General features: G+C 46.3%; 1 protein-coding gene across 1 annotated transcript in view; it reads right to left on the bottom strand.

The window, feature by feature from the left end:
* Positions 1-13515: 13515 nt before the first annotated feature.
* The window catches only part of ATP6AP2 (ATPase H+ transporting accessory protein 2), a 28308-nt gene continuing 16982 nt past the window's right edge, over positions 13516-24841 (bottom strand). The window contains exons 2-9 of the mRNA XM_085897771.1: positions 22315-22445; positions 20728-20856; positions 20288-20377; positions 20030-20140; positions 19864-19917; positions 18332-18472; positions 17665-17775; positions 13516-14368 (exon numbers count right to left, since the gene is read on the bottom strand). Coding sequence (XP_085753897.1) covers positions 14186-14368; positions 17665-17775; positions 18332-18472; positions 19864-19917; positions 20030-20140; positions 20288-20377; positions 20728-20856; positions 22315-22445 — 950 coding nt within the window. The 3' untranslated portion in view covers positions 13516-14185. The remainder of the gene's footprint in view (positions 14369-17664; positions 17776-18331; positions 18473-19863; positions 19918-20029; positions 20141-20287; positions 20378-20727; positions 20857-22314; positions 22446-24841) is intronic.

Here is a 24841-nt window from a genome sequence, read left to right as displayed (position 1 = left end):
CTTCAACTTGCAGCTGCATACGAGCATCCACACAGGCACGATGACGTTCCAGGCTTTCATCCACTTTATCAACCCGAATGTTCGTTGCATCAATTTTATCTACCAATTTTTTCCATATATTTTCCCCCTCCAATGTAATTTCTACCTTTGTTTCCTCCAATCTATCCTCGAATTTACTTTGTATTTCTCCCAATTTAACATCCACACACTCCTGCATCTCAGTTTTCATTTTCTCCATCTTTTCCCCCCCAAGTCATCCCTCATTAAATCAATCCGTGCACCCAACTGTACCCCCATTACCCCCAATTGATCTGTCATTTCTGCCCTCTGTGTCACGAATTGATTTTCCATTTGTGCCGTCATTTCTGCCCTCTGTGTCACGAATTGATTTGCCATTTGTACCGTCATGTCCCCTATTAAACGTTCCAAAAAGTGTCTGGATCGTCATCGCACCGGTTTTCCGGCACTGCCGGCCCCGTTACGGGCAATGAAGCACGGTCCACGCTCGGAATGGGGGAGGTTCCAACCCTACCCCCGTCTCTCCCCTCTTCCCCCGACTCGCTGCCAGACACGTGGCCTTCCTCCTCAAACATCTGCACATCCGCCATGGTGCAGAAGTCCCGTTTGCCGCCAATTAATTTAAATTTGAAAAATCCCGCCAAAATTTTCCCGCGCTCGCGCGCTTTTCTGTAATAATTTTATATTCCAATTCGTGGCGAGATTTTAATCTTGGTATATTCTCCCGATACCAAATATAATTTAGAGGGGTTCGAACATCCAACACCCTGACACCAATGTGACGTCCACGGGACTTGAACAGTCCCGCCAACGTCGAATGAGCCGAAACGATGGAGGCGATTTATTTGTTTATAACCCAAACATGGCGGTTCTAATCGCTCTACCGCAAACGGGACGAGGAAGGTGGCACGAGTCACTTTTCACTGAGTTGATGATGTTTATTTGTTTTTATTATTACTAGAAATAACAAGACTCGGCAAGAAGAGGGATCCGGGGCGATTCGACGGGATGGTGTGGGATTGGGCGTGGGGAAAACACAGACAATTCCAATGAATATACAGTTCTCAATCCCTCTAAGGCGCCAAGCACACACACACACACACACACACACACACACACACACACACACACACACACACACACACACACACACACACACACACACACAACGTAGCTATCTCTGGTGATCAGGCTGGACCGTGGTGTGGACGCAACTGTCCCTGGATCGGCGCCGAACGAGCCGGCCTTGCTCTCGCCAGGGGGGGGCAGAAGAAACCGCGGTGCTGTCTGTGGTGGAGTCTGCGGGCCTATGGGGAAGGCCATGGTGATGATGCATGGTGGGCGTGATGATGAGAGGGGTGGCCGTGGGGTCGGCAAGGGATATGAGGTGTGCGCGCCGCCTGAGGCGTCGTAGTAATGCTGGAGTCGGCCGGCTCGTGAGTGTACCGAGTACGGAATAAAGGGGAGCCGCGGGCACAGTACGCCCGCGCTCGCACTCGTGCAACACAGCCCGGCTCGACTGTTCCTCCGCTTCGTGTCTGCCTGCTAAGCATCTCCCATTTCAGTACAGTACACTGTCGACCTCCTGGTCCTGGCCCAAGTCCGCCCACAGCCGCCAGGGAACCAGCTCCCGCGCCAAGCCGCGAGCAGGAGAGGGAGGCAGGTCCGCCCGCCACCCGACCCCGCACTCCGAGTCAGCAGAACCCCCAGAGCCAACCGAGGTGGGGCACGAGGCTCGGCAAGGCTCCAAGACACGATCAAGAGCACGATCGACTCAGCACAGCAGCCAGGACGCTCTCGGCCGCCACAGCTTCCACACCAAAAAAACACGATCGTTCTGGTTGTAATCTTCTTCTTCTTCTTCTTCTTCTTCTTCTTCTTCTTCTTCTTCTTCTTCTTCTTCTTCTCCTTCTTCTCCTTCTTCTTCTTCTTCTTCTTCTTCTTCTTCTTCTTCTTCTTCTTCTTCTTCTTCCTTTTCGACCCCGAACAGAACCTTTTTATCCTTCGTCCTCGTCACTCCCAATCGAGCCGTTTATTGGCCCACCGCCATCGCCTTCCGCCAATCGTGATCACGGGGCGGAGCCATCCGCTGCACTGTCCTGTGACGTCACGGCCACTCTTCAGAGAATACCAAAAGGGGTTTATGCAGACACACTTACCCTATCCCGTGTCCCTATCTGATTACGTGACATTTATCATTTCCCCCTTGAAGAAATGAACATTTACTAGACAACTTATCACCACTGAATCGCTACTTATTACATCGAGATCCTGGTACACTCTAACAGCATGGCATACCTAATTAAACATCCTAATTACCCTTTGAATGCATACCCCCCCCCCCTCAAACGTAACAGTATATATGTATATATAAAAAACAAAGTCGAAAACACCAGGGGGTTGACTCAGCCTGCCATCCTTCCAAGGTCGGCGAAAGGAGTACCAGTTGTACTGGGCCCGGTGTATGCCCCGGTTAGAATAGGTGTACCATATCCCTGTGTGTCGTAAGAGGCGACCAGGGTTGCGTCAGGAAGGGCATCCGGCGTAAAAACCTATGCCAAATCATTATGCGGACAACAAAACGAATTTCCATACCGGATCGGTCGAGGCCCGGGTTACCAACGACCGCCACCGGTACCGGTGGTCAGCAGGGTACCAGTGGAAATTGTGCTACTGCTGGGCGAAGGAGGAGAAGGAGACGGGGAAGGCGAGTCCGGAGGCAGTGGGAGAGGGGGAAGGGTAGGAGTGTGCAGGTGAGAGTTGGAACTCTAAATGTTGGGACGATGACTGGCAAAGGGCGAGAGTTGGCTGATATGATGGAGAGAAGAAAGGTGGACATACTGTGTGTACAAGAGACCAAGTGGATGGGGAGTAAGGCTAGGAGCATTGGAGGTGGTTTCAAACTGTTCTACCATGGTGTGGATGGGAGGAGAAATGGTGTCGGGGTAATCCTGAAGGAAGATGATGTCAAGAGGGTATTGGAGGTGAGGAGAGTGACTGACTGAGTGATGAGTGTGAAGTTGGAAATTGAAGGGGTGATGATGAATGTCATCAGTGCATCTGCCCCACATATGGGGTGTGAGATGGAATATAAAGAAGATTTCTGGAGTTAGATGAAGTGGTGGAGAGTGTATCCAAGGATGAAAGAGTGGTGATTGGAGCAGATTTCAATGGGCATGTTGGGGAAGGGAATAAAGAGGATGAGGAGGTGATGGGTAGGTACGGTCTCAACAAGAGAAATGTGGAAGGGCAAATGGTGGTAGAGTTTGCAAAAAGAATGGAAATGGCAGTGGTAAACACGTATTTCAAGAAGAAGGAGGAACACAGGGTGACATACAAGAGTGGAGGAAACTGCACACAGCTGGATTACATCTTAAGCAGGAGATGCAACCTGAAAGAGATTCGTGACTGTAAAGTGGTGGCAGGGGAGAGTGTAGCTCGACAGCATCGATTGGTGGTCTGTAGGATGACTTTAGAGGTGAGGTTGAGGAAGAGTGAGGGCTGAACCAAGGACCAGATGGTGGAAGCTGAAGGAGGAAGACTGTTGCGTGAAATTTAGGGAGGAGGTGAGACAGGCGTTGGATGGTGGTAAAGATGGGTGGGATGATTGGACAACTACAGCAGAAGTGGTGAGGGAGATAGCTAGGAAGGTACTTGGTGTGACATCTGGACAGAGGAAGGAAGATAAGGAGACTTGGTGGTGGAATGAGGAAGTACAGGAAAGTATAAGAAAGAAGGGGTTGATGAAAAGGAAGTGGGATTGTCAGAGAGATGAAGAAAGTAGGCAGGAGTACAAGGAGTGGCGGCGAAAGGCAAAAAGAGAGGTGGAAACGGCCAAGGAACAGGTATATGACGAGCTGTATGAGAAGTTGGATACAAAAGAAGAGGAAAGGATTTATACCGATTGGCAAGACAGAGGGACCGAGCTGGGAAGGATGTGCTGCAGGTTTGGGTGATAAAGGACGCAAATGGGAATGTGCTGACGAGCGATGAGAGTGTGTTGAGAAGGTGGATGGAGTACTTTGAGGAGCTGATGAATGAAGAAAATGAGAGAGAGAGAGAGAGAGAGAGAGAGAGAGAGAGAGAGAGAGAGAGAGAGAGAGAGAGAGAGAGAGAGAGAGAGAGAGAGAGAGAGAGAGAGAGAGAGAGAGAGAGAGAGAGAGAGAGAGAGAGAGAGAGAGACAGAGAGAGAGAGAGAGAGAGTTGGAAGAGGTGGAGATAGTGAATCAGGAAGTGGGGTGGATCAGTAAGGATGAAGTGAGGACTGCTATGAAGAAGATGAAAAGTGAAAAGGCGGTTGGCCCAGATGGTATACCAGTGGAGGCATGGAAGTGCTCAGGAGAGATGGCAGTGGGGTTGTTAAACAGATTGTTTAATAAAGTCTTGGAAAGTGAGAGGATGCCGGAGGAGTGGAGATTAAGTGTACTGGTTCCGATTTTCAAGAACAAGGGTGATGTGCAGAGCTGTGGAAATTACAGAGGGATAAAGTTGTTAAACCACACCATGAAGTTGTGGGAAAGAGTAGTGGAAGCTGGGTTGAGAGGAGAGGTGATGATCTGTGAGCAGCAATATGGGTTTATGCCAGGAAAGAGCACCACTGATGCGATGTTTGCTTTGAGAATGTTGATGGAGAAGTATAGGGAAGGCCAGAAGGAGTTACATTGTGTGTTTGTGGATTTAGAGAAAGCTTATGATAGGGTGCCAAGAGAGGAATTGTGGTATTGTATGAGGAAGTCGGGAGTGGTGGAGAAGTATGTGAGGATTGTGCAGGATATGTATGAGGACAGTGTGACAGCGGTGAGGTGTGCGGTAGGAATGATGGACCGGTTTAAGGTAAAAGTGGGATTGCACCAAGGATCGACTCTGAGCCCTTTCCTGTTTGCAATGGTGATGGACAGGTTGACGGACGAGATCAGACTGGAGTCTCCATGGACTATGATGTTCGCGGATGACATCATGATCTGTAGGGAGAGTAGGGAGCAGGCTGAGGCGAGCTTCGAGAGGTGGAGGTACGCACTGGAGAGAAGGGGAATGATAGTCAGTCGGAGTAAGACGGAGTACATGTGCGTAAATGAGAGGAGGGTGGTGGTATGGTGCGGTTGCAAGGAGTTGAGCTGGGGAAGGTGGATTGGTTTAAATACTTGGGATCAACTGTCCAAAGTAACGGAGAGTGTGGGAGAGAAGTGAAAAAGAGAGTGCAGGCAGGATGGAGTGGGTGGAGAAGAGTTGCAGGAGTGATTTGTGACAGAAGGGTAGCTGCAAGAGTGAAGGGGAAAGTATATAAGACGGTAGTGAGACCAGCTATGTTGTATGGTTTGGAGGCGGTGGCGCTAACAAAAAGACAGGAAGTGGAGCTGGAGGTGGCAGAGTTAAAGATGCTGTGATGACTCGTTGGGAGTGACGAGGATGGATAGGATAAGGAATGAGTATATTAGAGGGACAGCGCAGGTAGGACGGTTTGGAGACAAAGTGAGAGAGGCGAGATTGAGATGGTTTGGACATGTGCACAGGAGGGAAGCGGAGTATATCGGAAGAAGGATGTTGAAGATGGAGCCGCCAGGCAGGAGGAGAAGAGGAAGGCCAAAGAAGAGGTTCATGGATACGGTGAGGGCGGACATGCGGGTGGTTGGAGTGTCAATGGAAGATGTGGAGGATAGAGCGAAATGGAGACGGTTGATCCGCTGTGGCGACCCCTAACGGGAGCAGCGAAAGAAGAGGATCCTTCATCAGGCAATCCTCGGCCACCTCTTTCTCTGGGGTCTTCAGGCGTTTCCTGGGTAACCTCGCTGGGGTCTGAAGCTGCCATGTTTTTTGGCCTACTCAACCATGCCTTGACTTGGAACAGGCCGCAACAATTTCATCGAATGCCTGTTCATCATAGCCACGAATCGCTGGGTATGTTGCAATGTTTGTAAACGTGTGGAGACGTCAGTGTTCGTGGCTTTATTTAATTTGCGACTATGAATACTGTATTTGAAAGTATCAGCAGTTCCGACTCCCCAAGAGTGTTCATTTGTCCAATTTGGACATTGTACGGGAGTTTCCGAGTTCATCGTGGTATCGACGGCAATTGGTAATCGCTTGCCAAGCCAGGCGTTCCGTTGGAGTGCTTGAGTGCTTACAAGGTAGAGGTACGTATTCAGCACACACAGACGTGGTACATATTGGTAGATTTGGTTCGGTACGGACTCTCCCCGGGTGTGTGGACATGCCATTCATGTTGGGGTGCCATGATTGCAAACTTTCATGCCGTTTCTTCTGGAGGTTCCACCAGGTTTTCCTTTGTTGGGCAGTCGATGGAGTCGAATTTTTTTTTTTTTTAAGATTTGTTCTACCCTTATTATCAGTATTTAAAATGGCGATTTCAGTTAATACAATGGCGATTTCGATGAAATCGAAACTTGGTAGGTTCATACCATGACCTAGTTGTGTGCAAATGAGAACCGTTGCTTTGGACACCACCGTTGCCTAGCAACGGGACTTTGAAATTTTTGAAAAATCATAAAAAATTTATTTTTTCGTAAATCAAAAATCGGGCCACAAGCGACTGTGGGCGGTACATTGAGCCATATTGTCAAAAATTTCTAGCCGGATCCCATGAAAACTCGGGGAAGATAGACTTTGAATGAACCCTGGTCGAAAACGATAATAAAAACGAAGTTCGTTATATCTCAGAGACTATGAGTCAGATATACATGAAATTGGTATGGTAGGTTCATGGTATGTCCTAGTTATGTGTGAGAAAGAACCGTTGCTATTGACCCCTCCGTTGCCTAGCAATGGCCGACTACCCATATCCGCCTACCGGCTTGTCCTTGTGCCTGTTTATAAAACATTTGGTTTTCGGATTTTCTGTTTCTCTTTGTGACTTTCAAAGCAAAATATATTTGATAACGCCCGATTTCTGAGTGTTTTAACGTGTTTGCCGTATTAACGTGTTTTATAAATTACCGAGCCAATTTTTTTCCACCCATTACACGCAGCTGTTTATAAAGATTAATGTTTGTGATCATATCCTTGAAACGTCTATGCAAATGTGATGGCGTTTTTCGGTGAAAGGTACTCAAGGTTTCTGGTGTGTGTGTGTGTGTGTGTGTGTGTGTGTGTGTGTGTGTGTGTGTGTGTGTGTGTGTGTGTGTGTGTGTGTGTGTGTGTGTGTGTGTGTGTGTGTGTGTGTGTGTGTGTGTGTGTGTGTGTGTGTATGTGTATATTAGTATCAACATATGCAGGTTTCAGAATGTGGAATGGAGTCCTCCCAGGGTGGGCTCAAAGCATCCACCTTCGTTTCGGTAAGGGCTCACGATTCATGGACCAAGGTGTGAAGTTTTCTGTTCTCAAAGTTTTGTGCCAAGGACCTCTTCAGGATCGTTGCTGAGCCCCAGACGGCTTGCAACTGTAGTTCGTTTGTAATAATATTCCCAGGAATGGTTTTAGCTCATCTGTAAAGTCGTTCCGGGGAGCTTATGGGATGGCACATCGTATTTGCAACAAATATTTACAACAACTCAGAAACTATACATACGATTTCAATGAAATTTGACCACAACCTTCCTCACCCGTGATGCCCTCACAAAAACGGGGTCTGAAGGGGTCTGCAGAGAGAGTTTACGGGGGAGGGGTGGGGTGGGTTACCTCCCCAAAGAGGTATTTGCTTTATTTTCAAACGATACACACAATTCCGATGAAACTTCACAACTTTCCTCACCCATGACGTTCATGACATTAGAAATCTGGCTCTAAGGGGATTTAATGGGGGTTGCCCCCCAAATTATGTATTTGCTTTCTTCTCCAAAACTACACATACAATTCCGATGAAACTTGACAACCATCTTCACCACCCGTGATGTATTAAAGTTTGTTCACGACTTTGAAAAAAATTGGGGTCTATGGGGAGAGGGGTGTTGCCCCCCAAAATATGCATTTCCTTTCTTCTCAGAAACTACACACACTATATTGATGAAACTTGACCACCATCTTCACATGTTATGTACTAAAGTTTGATCACGACATAAAAAAATGGGGTCTCAGGGATGCTTCAGGGGGGTTGTTGTTGTAGATCAAAAGGAAGAAGGTGGGTTTGTTGGTAGATTGAAAGGAAGAAGTCGGTTGTTGTTGATTGAAACGAAGAAGTCGGTGGGAGTTGGTTGAAAGAAGGTCGAAGCCATGAGAAGTCGGTTGGGAAGTGGAGAATTGAAGGAGTCGTTGTGAAAGTGTTCCTGCGGCTTGGCTCTGCCTCCGTCTCGCCTCGACGGCCTGCCTACTGTACTGATCTCCCCCCCCTCCCCCCCCCCCGACACGACCTCGACCAAGCCTCTTTCCTGGTCCTGTCTTCTGCTCCATTCTCAGCCTTGGGCTCCACTCGGGCTCCTCCTGCAGACACTATCTCCACACGTACGGTTGTGGCCGAACAACTCAACCATTGTCGGGTGCCGCATCCCTCCCCCGAAACACTCAGGTACCCAGAAACTGTAACCTCAACTCTCTCCCTCGTTGGCTGCAAAAGTTCCTTTCACAATTGGGTTTACTTTGTCTGAGTGCGTGTCAGAGTGTTGGTGCCTGTCCGTTAGATAAGCCTGTTTAAGATCTTTTATTGTTGTGATTGTTGTTTTTATTAATCTCGCGTCAAGTCTGCACTGTATCTGCTTTTATAAGTTGCTTGTATAATTGTCACACCCCACACCTCTCTCATCTTTCCCTGCATTACATCCCCAATAAACCTTTTGTTGTGCCACATGCTTTTCCTCGCTTATTGTAAATAAATAATAATTGTAGAAATGTTCCCAGCTCGCCTTTGTCTTTTCCTCCATTGGTCCAGCATGGTTCGGATCTAAGTTTAGCCGGGTCTTTATTCCCAACAATCCGTTCCTTCTAGCCGGTACGTCCTTGGCAGTACCGCTCGGCTGCATCTGATCCGGAAAGGTGATCCGTAGTTGGTAGAGTGATCCGGTTCAGACAAGGAGTACCGAGGGCGTGGTTCTACGGTGGTTAAACCGCGTGGTTAATTGGGTAACCTGATTCTCGACAGGAGGACCCTAGGTCATGCGGTTGAGTTATTGGCGTCCATGGTCGGTTAAGCAACCCGCCGTGTCACGGAATTATCCATGAGCGACGGCCTACAATTCCAGGGAGTCTGGTGTGAATCGATGTAGCTAGTCTTCGCACCGAACCCCACCAGCCCGTAACAATATATTTTATGGGTCATCCATACCTACCAGTGGTTGCCTGGTTGTCTTATCGAGCCACTACCAGGTGAGCACCCAGGGGTATTGCCCCTATATTTAATATCTCTGTGAGGTTCTTTGTCATCATTCCTGTAGGTCCAGCGATCACTGGTACAACTTTGGTATTCTTCAGCTTCCAGGATCTTTTCACTTCATTCTTGAGGTCTTGGTGTTTGGTCATTTTATTGATTTCTGCATCTTTTTGTCCAAAATCACTGGTATTAACACCTCAATCAGTAATGCCTTCTTCTCTTTTTTTGTACCTAAGTATGATGACTGGTCGCAACGCTTTGTTTTCAATGTTCACACTCGATGGGATCATTCGGTCATACGTGAGCGGTAGGTACTCCATGTTTTTAGTGATTACTTTTGGTGAATACTCCCACAAATTTTCTGGAACTGGGACATCAAAGTTTTTGCAGATGTGCCAGCACATTACATTATAAACTCTGTTGTATCGTTATGTGTACAGCTGAACTGACATGAGTTTATTTTTGTGTGTTCGGTCATTAAGCATCGATATATTAATACTGAAGGACCAATTTTGTGCTCCTCCAAGCGGTCGCGTCACGTTTTTCTCGGTAGTCACCCGGATTGAAAGAAACTTCGTACCTGTAAGAGTGCATCGCACATAGTGGCAATAGTCAACTTTCAACTCTGAAGCAGAATAAACACTTTTCGTTTTACATGGTGACGTGTGACGTCACCGCTGAGAGGCGTCAGGACATCATGACATCGGTCATTCGCCGACGTCATTACTTCTGTCGTCGACAAACCGTTACCGCTGAGAGGTGTAATTCCACTCCTCGAAAATAGCATCTGCAATGTAAAACCCTCTTCGGCACATGCTGACTACCTCAGAATGTGAATTTGACACAAAAAATGTAACAAGAAACATTGTATCTTCTATATATTAATACTGAAGGACCAATTTTGTGCTTCTCCTAGCGGTCGCGTCACATTTTTCTCGGTACTGTGACCTGGACTGAAAGAAACTTCGTACCCGTAAGAGTACATCGCACACAGTGGCAATAGTCAACTTTCAACTCTGAAGCAGAATAAACACTTTTCGTTGAGACGGGGGCGAGGAGTGAAGAGGCGGGGGCGGGGGGATGAAGAGACGGGGGCAGGGAGTGAAGAGGCGGGGAGCAAGGTAACCAAATTGAAAGCGGGAGACGGGGGAAAATGGGGCGGGGGATGAGTGGGTGGGGAATCGAGAGACGGGGGGGGGCGGGGAGTGAAGAGGTTGGGGCGGGGAAATTAAATTTTTGCGCGGGGGTAAGCAAATTGAAGGCGGCAGGTGGGGGGGAATAGGGCAGGGGCGGGGGGTGAGTAGGCGGGGGCAAGCACGCCCTGTCCAGTCCATGCCCCTCGAGAGTGGGTGAGCTGGTGAGGGTGGTTGAATGAACGGAATCCGTCTGACAGGGTTTCGGCTAGTAATATTGTTACGGTTGTGGAAATTCTCAGATAACTATTCAGGTTCCCCGAAGATCAGTTATGTCGATAAGTGTGTGTCCAGATAGATTTCCCCACCGATGTCTAACGGGAATTATTCGTGAGCCAGGCTGTGCAATCTTGAGGTAGTATTATTCTTTTCTATCTTTATTTTAAACATCTCCACCACCTTCTCCACAACCGCCAACATCTCCTCACCACCTTAACCAACAACTGCCAACATCCCCTCACCACATCAACAAACGAAGAAAGTCTCCTCACCTTCGTCTCCACAAACGCCGCCATCTTTTCATCAGCAACAGCATTCCACGGACGAGCGGCATCTCTGCCGACAGACGCGGGGACTCCCTCGTTGGGGCGAGGGCCGGTGATCTCTAGCACGTCCGCTTTGTGCACGTCAGGACGGCGAGATTGGATCAAAATAACAAAAGGGGCGGAGCCAGCAGGGGGTGAAGGGTCAGAGGTGGAAGACCAAACGCACCCCCTGTACCCCATAAAAGGGCGCGCTGGAACGCCAAGCTGGCAGTCGAGCGGAGTCGAACTGGAGTCTGGGTTCGAAGTCGAGTGCAGTTCGTTCGGAGTCGGTGGAGAGCGCCAGTTCCAGTTCGAGTCCAGTGCAGGGCTGTTGCTCGTCGGAGCGCAGTGGAGCTTGGAGTCTGGGAGAGGTTCGAGTCCAGTGCAGGGCTGTTGGTCGGTGGAGGCAGCCGGCGAGAAGTCACCAGACAGCGACATAATGGTCCGACGTGATCGGGCCCCGGGACGGTCCAAGCGACACTGAGGAGTGAGCGGGCTCTTAAGAGAGCATCAACTCCAAAAGAGCAAGGCCCGTTCGCCCCTCTGAGGCGTCGTCGGCTAGGCCTGGACCAACTGAGCCGCCACGCCAGTTGCCGTGTTGACGACGAAACCTCGAGGGTCGCCCAGCGAGTCACCACGAGGGTGGCAGGTAGCCTGCGCGGTCTTGCGGAGCTCCTGCGGTCTCCACAGCTCCGCGGAACATTAAAGGCCTATGGGTCCTGTTCTACCCTTTCCTTTCCTGGGGTTTTCTTTGCATGGAAGTTGTGGCGCCTTGTCCTTAAGTAGAGAATTGTTATAAGTGCATGTAAATAATAAATAGAACAGCTGTAGTTATTTTGTTTGCTCGCGTCTTGTCCCTTACCCCCATTCATTGCCTTCATTGCATATGTGCATGTATAAATAAATGTCATTGTTTGAATATTCACCTGCTCGTTGCGTCCCTTCCTCCATTGAGCTGCCGTGGTTGCATTCGGAATAAATAGCTGGTTTGTAACACCGATAAGCTGATCGGATCCAACGGGGCTTGGCGATAATACACCGCTCGGCAAATCGCAAACGGAGCGAGCTGCCTAAGCAGCTCGTTTCCTAGCAAGGTCCGTTGAAGTACAACCTCTCGGTAGTCTGCCCGCGCGAATAATTAGGTAAATCAACCATTCGGCGATCAGACCCTGTAGCGTGCGGGCAGAGCATTGACAAGATTGTGGTGTGCTTAAAAACACACCCGTAGCTGGGTTTCGGCGTTGATCCGGAAAACTTCGACTGGATTGCCCGTCCGGTGCGCGCGGCCGCAATTAGCTAAAAGCGGACGCCCGCACGCTGAACAATATATTATTTTACTAACTTATTATTTATATTATTTTATTAACCACAACAATATATTATTTTACTAACTCCACCTCCACCCCTCACCTTTGTCTCTTCTTTTTTATTTTTTCATACTCTCTCACCCAAGCTCACATCCCACCCATCCTCCCACCCTCCCTCCCCCCCATCCATCCCTCCCCTCCTCCTCCATTCTCCCCCCCCCCTCCATTCCCCCTCCCTCAGAAAGGAATGTGTGCGAATAGATAGCCATCACAATGTATAAGTAAACATCAGCTTAAGAATCATCTTGTTTGCATGTACACCATACAGAGTCCAGCCAGCATGGTTCAAATAAGCGTGGTGCTTAAGAAAATTGTGTACAACTTCTCTGTCAAGCTCTACTGGGAGGGGAGGGGGTGGGGGATGAGGGCGGGAGACTTGGCACGAAAGGGGGAGGGCGGGAGACTTGGCACAAAAAGGGGGGGGTGGAGTCATGAACGCCTCCCAAAAGGGGCAGTGTTGCCCAGGGAGAGAAGTGGGGGAAGCCAAATCGACATGCGAGTCCCAGGTGAAGACGATGGAAGGAGAGTTGGTCTGAAGAGAACGTGGCTGGGAGTTTTTGGTATGTGTGAGACCAAGAAGAGAGTTGAGGTTGTCTTGCCTGCTTGCACTTTACCTGCCTGTGCTGTTCGTCCGCCTCTGCCAATTTTGTTGTTCCTGCTTTGCCCCCATTTCATCGACCTGCCTATCTGCTGACCTTGTCTTCCTCATCCCTAATCACCTGCTCGTCCCCACTGCCACCACAGCTGAGTTCCCCAGTTTTTGTCCCCTTTTCATCTGACTGAGTCTGGAGTGTGGTGCCTTAATTTATTTTACCTCATTGTACATAATTAGATATTATCGAATTTGGGTCCCCTTTTCTTCCCCACCACCTCCCACTGTCATTCCTAATTCTTTTTATTATTGTGGTTCTGGAAATAAACCCGTTGGGTTTAAAAGCTGTAAGGTTTCGTGCCTTTCCTCATGACCTGCGCACACGTTGTCCGCCATCAATTCAGAACGTCTCCTTTGGAGTTAAGCCGCTCGGACAAGCGGGGTTTTAACCTCCCGCTGCGACAAACTCGACGTTAGTTGAGCCTTCGATACTGCAGTATAAATGGGAGAGATGACTGATGCAGGTACAAAATTATTTATACTTGTGTAATTAAAAACCAGAGTGAAAGAACTTTCATCAATTTTACTTTACACCACCAAACAACAATTTATCAAATTGAAATGAAACTTGATATTCAAGCACAACAAACTGTTTCCACAAGAGTCCATCAGTGACATTTTAAGAACAAATTTGAACCTGCCCTGACAAATCAAATTCCTTTGCACAGCTCAGTCCGGCCTAGAAACCACATCATCCTGAAAATTTTTAAACCTCAACATGGTCCTGGAACAAAATCGGATGATTCTTTACTTTATACAAACCTGTGGCCAAGGCAGTCTTCACACAAAACAGGAGTTTTAAACACACTTAATATTAATAAATCAAGCACAATCAGAAATACTAATCAGCAGGCCCAACAAACATGAATCAATATATACAAATCAGTAATGAAATAAACATCTGGTGTGGGGGTTAAGTTTGAATTAAGGGAGGCAGCAAACATCCTTTAACGAGGTGAAAGCGTAATGAGAGCAAACAGGAGCGCATCATCAAATTTCAGAGAGGAGGCATTGTAGGATAAGCACCGATTATCGGGTCAGGTATCATACAGATGGACGATAGAGATTTTATGGCCAAGCACACTTTTGAGTTTTAAGGGCCAAATATGATGTACAGACTTTGCATGCCCTGAAAGACACAAAGTATTGGCTTTCCAGAGCAAGCGAACAGCCACCTCTTATTCAAGCTTGAGGCGCTGTGAAGACACACGATAAATGAGCGAATCTGAGCCTGGATCCATGGAGGCAAGACTGTATGCGATGAGAATGAGGGCCAGCAAAAGCAATATACACAACCACAAGCAGATGTTAAAGATGACGCTGTAGTTTGAGCTATATTCATAACCAAGTTTTGGATCAACCTGTGGAGGGAGAGGTGCGAGAGAGAGTGGGTGAGAAAATTCTCATGGGACTTGACGTCATTCCCTTGCTTCGACTTGTCAGAGTAACTCATTACTGAAAGTTTCATGAGTCAAACTAAACAAACATCATAAGCTCAGTTACATCATCACCACGACCATCGCATGGCAGATCCATCCATCCATTGGGACCATACTCTGTGCAGAGCATTGGTGCTGCCTAAGCAGTCTCCTTGGCTATTGGGTACAGTCCTGGACGGCTCGCCACTCTGACACAGGATACCAGCATGCTGGCACTCATTTTGCTGACCTTGGAAGGATGACAGGCAGAGTCAACCCCACCTGGTATTAATTCAACAGCAGAGTGGGATTAAACTCAGGATCCTAGGATCCCAAGCCCACCATCTGAACCAGTAAACAAACACCAGGCATTACATGGCAGATACTGGTGAGAAAATGCCAAATATAATGGAGCATGTCATGCTCAGTATATGGAGACTCCATCAAGTGATTCGGTGTGTGTGGGTGTGACTGCAACCAAGCCGGAAATGCACATGCACGTGCACACACCTCAACTGGAATGGTGGCCATCCACCTCGTGCCACACTAACACTTGCTGCAGGAGTCTTGATCAACAATAACACCTTCATCCTATTTATGTATTCATTACAATGTTAATAAGACCTCTAAATTATTGCCAGGAAGAAAGACATGAAAAAAAATATACATTCTGGCCCAGTTTGCAAGAAAAGAAAAAAAAAAGTTTGTGCACAGTCTGAAAAACACAGAACTGTGCACTGCTGCTTAGCTTTACAAGCCTTTCATTGGTCACCAGCACACCATATAGGGCACCTTATAAAGGTGCGAATAAAAAAGGACTTGCTAAGAGGGCATGCTGAAAATAATGACTCCTTTTTCTCCAAAACAGGTAAAGAAAGATATTCTTACAGTTCTCAGAACCATATGCATACAACATACAGTTGTTCTGAGTCAGTTATTCCATTAATATACATGCAGATAGATCCCTACCTTTTGTCTAGTGGGAAGATGAGGGAGTGTGTTGCGATGGGCTATAGTTATGATTAATAAACCATTTTTCCCCTTTTATTTTATTCCCTCCTTTTTCTGAGGTAAATTCATCTCGTTTGCTACCCTCGTTTTGCTGGCCACAGCGTACCACCGTCTACCCGCTGTATCTAGAGTCTCGTTTTCTGAGGCAAAATCCCGACGTTTGTTATGGAAGCTGCGCCACCATGCACCTTCCCAAACCCAGACACGCGCGGCGTGGGCAGGCCAAACTAGTGTCTGGCCGAAACCCCGCCCAGAAAGGCGGACCACATGAAGGCCCGGTCCAATCGGGATGCTCGGATCGGACGATGACGTCTGTTTCGCCATGGCTCCTCCCCCAGCTCCGTGATCTATAAAGTACGGAGCAATCCTCAGAGTTGAGGCGAAGTTGGGGTGGATGGAAAGGAAGAAGTCGGTCAGAGTTGTTGGATGCGAAGGTATTGAGTTGAATGGGAAGGTTGTTGTTGTGGGAGGCCGTTGGAAGAAGTGTGAAAGGGAATTGAAGGAGTTGTTGCGAAGGTGTTCCGGCTGCTTGGCTCTGCTTACGTCTCACCTCGACGGCCAGCCGACTGGTCCCCACCGACATGACCTCGACCAAACCTCGTGTCTGGTCCTGCTACTGCTCAACTCTCGCCATTTTGGACTCCGCTCTCCTCCACTCAAGCCCATGCTGCGGACACTATTACCACACGTGCGGCTGTAGACCGAACTGCACAGCTTTTGTTGGGTGCCGCACCACGGAGCATACCTTCCCCCGAAACGCTCAGGTACCAAAAACTGTGACCTCAACTCCCTCCCTGGCTGCAAAAGTCCTTTGCCTTTCATTGGGTTTATTTTGTCTGAGCGTGTTGGCGCCTGTCCGTTAGATAAGCCTGTATAAGATCTTCATTCTTGTGATTGTTATTGCTTTTATTAATGTTGCGTTAAGTCTGCACTGTGTCTGCTTTTATAATTGTCGCACCCCACACCTCTCTCATCTTTCCCTGCATTACATCCCCAAAGAACCTTTTGTTGTGCCACATGCTTTTCCTCGCTAATTGTAAATAAATAATAATTGTAGAAATGTTCCCAGCTCGCCTTTGTCTTTTCCTCCATTGGTCCAGCCAGCATGGTTCAAATCCAGGTTTAGCCGGGTCTTTATTCCCAACAATCCGTTTTCTTTAGTCGGTACGTCCTTGGCAGTGTCGCTCGACTGCATCCGATCCGGAAAGGTAGTTGGTCGAGTGATCCGGTTCGGACAAGGAGTACCGAGGGCGTGGTTCCCCGGTGGTTAAACCGCGTGATTAATTAGGTAACCTGATTCTAGACAGGAGGACCCTAGGTCATGCAGTTGAGTTATTGGCGTCCACGGTCGGTTAAGCGACCCACCGCGTCACGGAATTATCCGTGAGCGATGGCCTACAACTCCGGGGAGTCTGGTGGGAATCGACGTAGTTTCCCCCACCTAGTGGTCGTCTCACTGACCCCGCCGGCCCGCAACAATATTTAAATGAAACGAAGCGGTCCACGCATTGGTTCTTCCTGCCACTGGATATCAAGTTTCATGATTGTGACACTGGACGTCTCAGTGCTGCGTTAATAAAGATGACAGATGGCAGCACGACATCATTGCTGTGAAGTGCTGGAGATGACAGTTGGGTGCACCATTATGATCCTGAGAGTAAAAGACAGTCCAATGGAGTACCACCACAAAGGATCACCAGGTTCTGACTGTCAGATTTTCATCTCTTCCCCAGACTTCATAAACACCTTCGTGGAGAACATTTTTCTTCCATCGATGTCAACAAGACCGCTGTGAAGCACTGGTTAAGTCAGCAAGATGCAGTTCTATTGTGATGGCAACACAAAACTACTTGAGCGTTGGAAGGAAGGTGTGGACCGCAGTGGTCATTATGTTGAGAAAAAAAAAATGCACCACGGCAGAATAAAGATTGATGTTAGTAACTGTTTCATTCGAATGTCTTTACCTGTTTTGAAGAAACAAAAAATAGGAGGCATTTTCAACATGTCCTCATATTTAAATAATGGTCTGATAATTTGCAAGTAAAGTTGAACAGAGAAAAGATAAGAGTTTTGAGGGGAAGTGGGATGAAAATTCCACAATTCTGTCTGTAATGTGTAGAAAAACTCCTCTATGAGCCTCGACATCGAAATAAAAGGAAAATATTGGGTTTCGGGTAAAAGGAACATGGAGGCAAAAAGTGAGACGATAAATGTAAAAGCACCATCACCTGTGCGAGTAAGTTCCTCTGTACGAGTGGCACCACTTCAGGGATCGAGTCGGTGGTTGCCACAACAGCCAGTGCTTTGCCCTTGCACATCCGATCCAATACCATAGCAACCTGATAAACAAATAAAGGACCGCATGTCCTGAAGCTCACCTGGATCAGGAGCAACAGTCACTCAAACCTCCTGCAGAATCCCCAAGACCATGATTTTTTTTTTTTAATTCCGTGAACAAACTTTGGTACATCATGGATGATGAAGGTTGTGGTAAAGTTTCATTGAAATTGTGTGTGTGGTTTCGAAGAAGAGAGCAACTACCTATTCCGGGGGGAATCAACTCCTCCAAAGTCCCCCTTAATGAGCACAGATTTTGATGCGGTCAATACACCTTCGTTAAGCATCACATATGAAGCTTGTGGCCAAGTTTAATCAAAATTGTGTGTTTGTTCAAGCGATAATGACTGAAGGTGTTGAGTGACTGACTCAATCACTCACCTTCAGACACTGCTTGATCGCATAAGCTCATCGGACTAAAGTCCAGGTGAGCTAAAAATATATTTATAAAATCAAAGAATTGTACTCGGACAACTTACAAGAAACATCACATATCCAACAGATGACATGAAATCAGCTTGCAAAAGCTTTGGTGAAGATTAGTGATCGAGAGCAAACCTCAGTAATCCTGGTAACCAGTAATTGTCTGGCATCAAACGTTGGTTTAGCCTTATCACCATGGAGTCGCTCAACAGCAGCCAATCCAGTAAGGGAAACAGAGACAAGAGCAGGAGAAGCACTGGCATTGGTTGTAGAGAGCTGGGGGGAAGGCAGGGAGGAAGGTAGAAGTTAACACATAGGATGAGAGTGCAGGGAGTGAGTAAAAGTAAATAAGTGTTTGGGATTGTTGGGAGGAGAGTAGACGTTAACAAAGAGGCCAGAAGTATAGAGGATGATATTTCTTGGACAAACCACATTTCAAAGTTGGCCTCCAAAGCCAGCCACCAAGTGGCCATCCTCTGGCACACAAAAGTCCTTTTTTGGCACACCTGAACCCTTATCCACCTACAAAGCATTCTTCATCTGCAGCTTGATGGAGTACTGCTCTCCCCCTCGAAGCTGGCTCACCTTGCTCAGGTCAATGCCATGGAAACCAAAGTCTTCAAGATCATTGGAATCTCCCACCATGAAGCTGAGTCTATGGGCTTATCAACTTAGCATCACAGACAGGCCGGTGGTCTGTCTTATACCACCATTTCTAGTCTTGCACCCTTTGCCCTTACTGTGCTTTGTCCCTCCCCCACTCCCTCCTGGTTTCTACAGGGTACACATAGTCCACCAGCAACCCTTTCTGGTGAAAAGACCTAAATCCAGAATCATTGCACACTTCCACTCATTCATTCTTTATCCCCCATTTGTGGAACCGACTTCCACATTCTCTTCAATCTCATTATTCCCTCCAGGTCTTCAAGACAACTGTTCACCACCATCTCAAATCATCCCCCATCCAAAACCATGATCTTTTTTTTTACCCCTGTTAAACCACCCCTGCCACCTTCAGTCACTCCCCCACCCAACCAAATTTCAAGTTTTTCTTTCATGAGAGTTTGCTTCTGTATCCATCTTGTCCACCCACTGTATTCTCCCAAACCCCTCATTCTTACCCACATCCTTTGTCAGTCTTCCTCTATTTTATCTTTCAATCCTGCTGTTGGCATTTCCCCCTCTCTTTCTCCTGTTCCTTTCGTTCTCTTGCACCCTGATCCGTTCTGTGTTCTCGCTCTTCCACGAGCTTTGACACGTACAAAAATAAAAATCTATTTTTTATATTTTTTTCTAAGTACAATCCAGACACAGTCCTGTCCTATTACAATCCTCACTCCATTTCTTCACTTCCCACATCATCCCCTCTTCTCTCAATTTTCCTTTGTCAAATCTGTCCCAGCACCCTCCCTCCCCACTTTCCTTGGCCGATTAAGTTTATCCATCTATCATTTACTGCAACAGCTTCTATACGGTACTCGCATCTCATTTACCCTATCCAGCAAATGAGGAGCAGACCGAAGGCAAGAAAACAAATTTCAGATACTTTGTAATTGCCACAATGCTAGAGAAAAAAAACAAAAGGGAAATTCCAAACATCATGCTTCCTTTACGACGTTACCCCATACTGACAATGGTAAGACGAAAAATCAAACTTGTGTCCTCACCATCTCCCTCAGCAAGTGTAGAAACTCCATCTCCTGCAGGAACAGGTAATCTGGCTGCAGAAAGAACAATATCGATTCAAAGTCAAATGGTAGCACGTGGGGTCAGGCAAAGGTCATCAAAACAGCCGGTACCATTCGGAGATGCATTTACACTCAAACCCCTTACCTGCAGCGATGCATTAAGACTCGAGCGCTGATTTGAAATTTCATCAAATACAACCCTCTCCAATTGTTCCAAATCCCAAAACTCCTTCCCTGTGTTTCTCGATTCGAACTCCTACTTGGGATGTGGGTACAGGTCGGCTCACATCATGCAATGTCACAAGCAGGTGTTTAATAAAGTAATAACAAGTCCATGTTGAGCCAAAAGAAAGCTATTTACATTGGGAGGTGAGAAAAGAAAAATCTTAAATGAAGAACAAACCTTCGCTAAGGGATTGATGGAAATGACAAGAGGAGAGTCAAAAGTAGAGAGGAGAGAGGACTTTAAAGGTTCACTCATTCCCCAATCCACCTGAGAGGAGAACAACATGTCAGGACAATGAACGAGAAAGCAATAGATTGAAAATAAATAAATTATTATTAAAAAAAAATTTTGTAAGCTTTATGTCTTTAGGAACCTTGTTAGGTATTGTTTTTCTTTAAACTCCCATTCTCCTCAAGTACGAATTTCATGGTACACTCAGTAAACCATAATCGTAACAGATAAGCTCCATCAAGCAAAACAAACAATATGTACTTCATATAAGCAATCCGGCCTGATTTCACAAGTTGTTTGAGGTTTATGTTGTTTGTGAGAGCAGTAGGGTTCTGCATGGTATGTGCACACAGTGTGGTAATGTGTGGGCCTTGCAGGAATAGTACGTTGGTGGCTGGATACGAGATGACTTCACGAGGGAAAGGGAGGGGTCTGGAGGTTGCCACGGTCACCAGGAAGGCCCCCTTGGGACGGTTGAAGAGATCACCGGCCAAAAGTCCAGGCCAGTGCAGTGGCTGGGGGAAGAGAGCAGAGTTTTTGCAATCATCAGGACAAGGGTCAAAAGGCTGTGCAATTTCACTGCAATAATATCATGAAAGGAGGGGTTGGGGGGGGGGTCTGATCATTAGCAGAGCATATGGAGGGGAGGGAAGGCGGATTAGTAAAAGATGGGATTTGGGGGGGGGGGTGAGAGGTTGTGAAATTTCATGATTAAAAATGCCAACATAATTCCCAGCTTGCTGATTCACTCGAGTTCCCACTTTACAAATGGATCAAGACAAGTTTAATATCATTTAAATTTGCAGAACAACATGAAATGCTTGAATGTGCATTTACAAAGCATCACATAGTAAAATAAGAAGGGCACTCGGTATAGCCAAGACCTCCACCACGCCATGCCTGATCCAGTGGAACATATCGAGCCCAATACATTTTGACACATTGTGCTATATATCGCATTTGGCCCCATCTCTCAAACGTAAGAATCACTTTTAAAATTATCGGATCTGGATCTTCACCAAAATCAAATTATTTCATCCTCGTCACGCACCCAACCTGTCCACTAAGTTTCATCCATTACGTTATCAGATATCGTGCTACATATTATTTTTGGCCCCATCTCTCAATGGTGATGAATCACTTATAAAATAAAAATTCTAGTGACCAGATCCTGATCTTCACCAAAATCTAATCAGTTCGTCCTTGTCACACACCCAACCTGACCACAAAATTTCATCCGAATCTGTCCCTAACTTTTTGAGATATCCCACACACAAACAAAGAAAGGTGTGCATCGCACGATACTTCAGAAATCCATAAAACAAATATGATGTTAAAAATAATTGGTGGTTGAATTAAATGACCCAATATGCAAATAGTCTTCAAAATTGACTTCACAATCAGATGAAAATGCCAATTTTAGAAATTAGGGCCATGTTGACTTTTTCGCTGAAAATCGACCTCAAAAATACTTGTTCGTTGAATTCAGTGACCGGAAATATAAATCCTCTTCAAATTTATCGTCAATCGGATGAAAATTGAGGATTTTAGAAATCTCACCAGTTGTTAACCTTTGACCTATTTTGAACTCAAAAAATAAATGGTGGTTGCATTAAATGAATATGCAACTCCTCTTCAAATTTCTCAATCGAATGAAAATTAACAATTTTAGAAATTTGACAAAGTTGTTGACCTTTTGACCTCAAAAAAACAATAGGCTTCTTGCTTATGATGAACTCTACCATGTGGTAAAGTTTCATGAAGATCGGTTTAAAATTGTGACCTGTCGGCGATTGACAAACAAAGACACAGACAGACAGACAGACAGAGACAGAATAATGCACCAGACCAACGAATATACTTGAAAAATCTTTGATTTTCGCAAGTCAACAAACAAACAAAGATAGACAGGGCTGAAAACACATCTTCCTTCCACCTTCAATGATGGAGGTAATAAAATTAACAGAAGTCACCTCCTCAACAGAAAAGCCCATGGCCATGGCGACTACGTCACCCAGGCGGTCACCCGGCAGTTGGCCAGCTTTTGGGTCAAACATCACCGAGGATGGAGCCTTGGCAATGTAAAAGGTGTCACACCAAGCACCTGGTAAACAGAACACAAGATGGCCCAATAAACCCAGCAAGAAAGGCAAATGGGAGAAAGTCATGGTTTTTGGTTCAATCTCAAAACATGCTTGCAGTATAATAAACAAAACAAAGAAACACGTGATTAAGATGGTGAGTGACACAGGTGAGAATGCCAATCATTTGGAATCAACCCATGACACGAAACAAACTTTCACTACAATGACAGTGCACACTGTACTACACCACACACACATATGGTGCAGTGTATAAGAGTTGTAGGTGGATAAGAGTTCAGGTATGCTCATGAAGGAGGCCCAGTCAGCAATACTGGCTTTGGAGGCCAGGGCTCTTTGAATTGTGGTTTGCACAATAAATTTTGTTTGAGCCCCTCATAGAAAACTACATCAAGGACCAACATCTGTTGTGACTTTTGCTGGGACCAGTTCATCAAACCAGAATGGGACAGACCACTCCATAGTTGTAAGTGTGGGAGGAACAGTTTTACACTCCCTGGTAAACAAGCAGGGAATTTGATCATAATGTACAGATTTATCTGAGATTATTGGACCTTTAAGCCTTAAATCAACCAACGCTGATGTAACTGACATACACAACTCCGGCATTATTAACAAAGGAATAAGCTCATTGTATTCTTTATAATTAAAAACTTTCACACATTACATTGAACTCAAAATGGGTTAGCCTGTTTGACATTTCCATATACAAATCCAAGGTTCAAACCTTCTGTGCATTTTTCCAGAGTTAGTGGGGCAGATAACAGCAATTTTTGAGAGGAATCGTGCAAATGATGATACAAGCATCAAATTTGGCACATTTGTTCTCCATGGGATTCTAATCAAATCTGCCTGATTAGCCATTTGAAAATCCAAATTTTGAAGAGAAAAAAAAAAAACTTCAAAAAAGCCAAGATCACTAATCAATGTTGGATGCTGGCTGAGATTGGTGAATGTTTCAGAAACATCATCAAAGACGTTCCAAGTCTGCCATGCAGTTTTCTTCCCTTTACCGCGGAAGGCAGACACAACGTCACATCCAGTGAACGCATGCAAGTATGGGATCCCTCTAGCTTTCTCAGGCCCTATTGCAGAAACTACCTCATGGACTGGAATCCATCGCGCCTTGGCTCCTTGGCCAAAGGCAATCCACATGTTCTCAAGACCTAGTTCCTGTAAGGATGGCAGTACAGATATTGCTATGACTAGTACGTCCGTGTCATTAGCCTTAATGATAACTAGCATAACCCACGCTCTGCGCGACATGTTGGGGTGGGTGTGTTTGAGAAAGGAACTGATGCAGAGTATCAGTAGTAATTTTACTTTAATGCAGTAAGTGGAATACAATGTTCAAAGTACTTCTTGATACACAATGTTTTGGGTTATAGCATTGCCATTGTGGAACCCTTGTTTTGTAGTTGGTATAATTTGCACCATAATGTCCGAGAACCGACGTGATCGTGAGAAGGCAACATATAGCTGACCGTGGCTGAACACCGGCTGTGGAAGACATAACCCAACTTTATCAAAGGTTTGGCCTTGCGCTTTGTTTATAGTCATGCAGTAGCTGACTCTTAATGGAAACTGTGTTCTTTCAAGAATGAATGGCAAGTTCACATCTGATGGGGCCAGTTTGATTCGTGGTATCAACACATAGTCACCTTTGTTTGCCCCAGTTAGGATCTCGGCATCTAGAACATGGGTGTGGAGATTCTTAACAATCAGTCGTGTACCATTACATAACCCTCTTTTTATATCTAGGTTATGTAAGAGCATGATGACACCAAGCTTCAAGAGTAGACTGTGCGGAGGCATGCCAGTTAGGGTAATGGAGTTGAGGAATTCTAAAGGATATTGCTCAGCCTCTCGTGGATCTTCGCAAATGACTTGGTCTGCACTTAAGTATACTTTGATAGTGCCTGGTAATTTGTGTGTGATGTCATCATTCATTCTAAGGGCATACTGATTTGTGGGTGTCAGGATGACAGTGTTTGAAAGGAGTCGAGGGTTTTGTCGGTTGATGAACACTTCAGTTTCCAAATGTTCCTTGACAACTTCACAATCAGGTGGAATCTGAATGCAGTGGGGAATATCGGGATGGTTGTAGCGCAATTGCCCATTGCCTAAGCGAAGTAACCACTGTGCGAAGTCCTGTAGGACACGAAGCCAAATGCAGTAACCGTTTTTGGCACGATTTCACTGTTTCAGAACCATTTTATTTACTTTTTTTTGTACCATGCACCTCATACGGTCTTTGAGATAATGTAAGCCGAATATCACGTTACTCGAGCGCAGAACAAAGTCGAAGATAGCGCGACACGAAACCACAAACTCGGAAATAATATACAAGATGGACTTGCTACCATCCGTCGTTGCATCCCTGGCATGTACAAATATT

Source organism: Eptatretus burgeri, chromosome 10 (assembly GCF_056783735.1).
Source record: "Eptatretus burgeri isolate ZD-2024b chromosome 10, Ebu_testis_v1, whole genome shotgun sequence".
NCBI lineage: Eukaryota > Metazoa > Chordata > Myxini > Myxiniformes > Myxinidae > Eptatretus > Eptatretus burgeri.
This window is presented reverse-complemented; position numbering and strand designations above follow the sequence as displayed.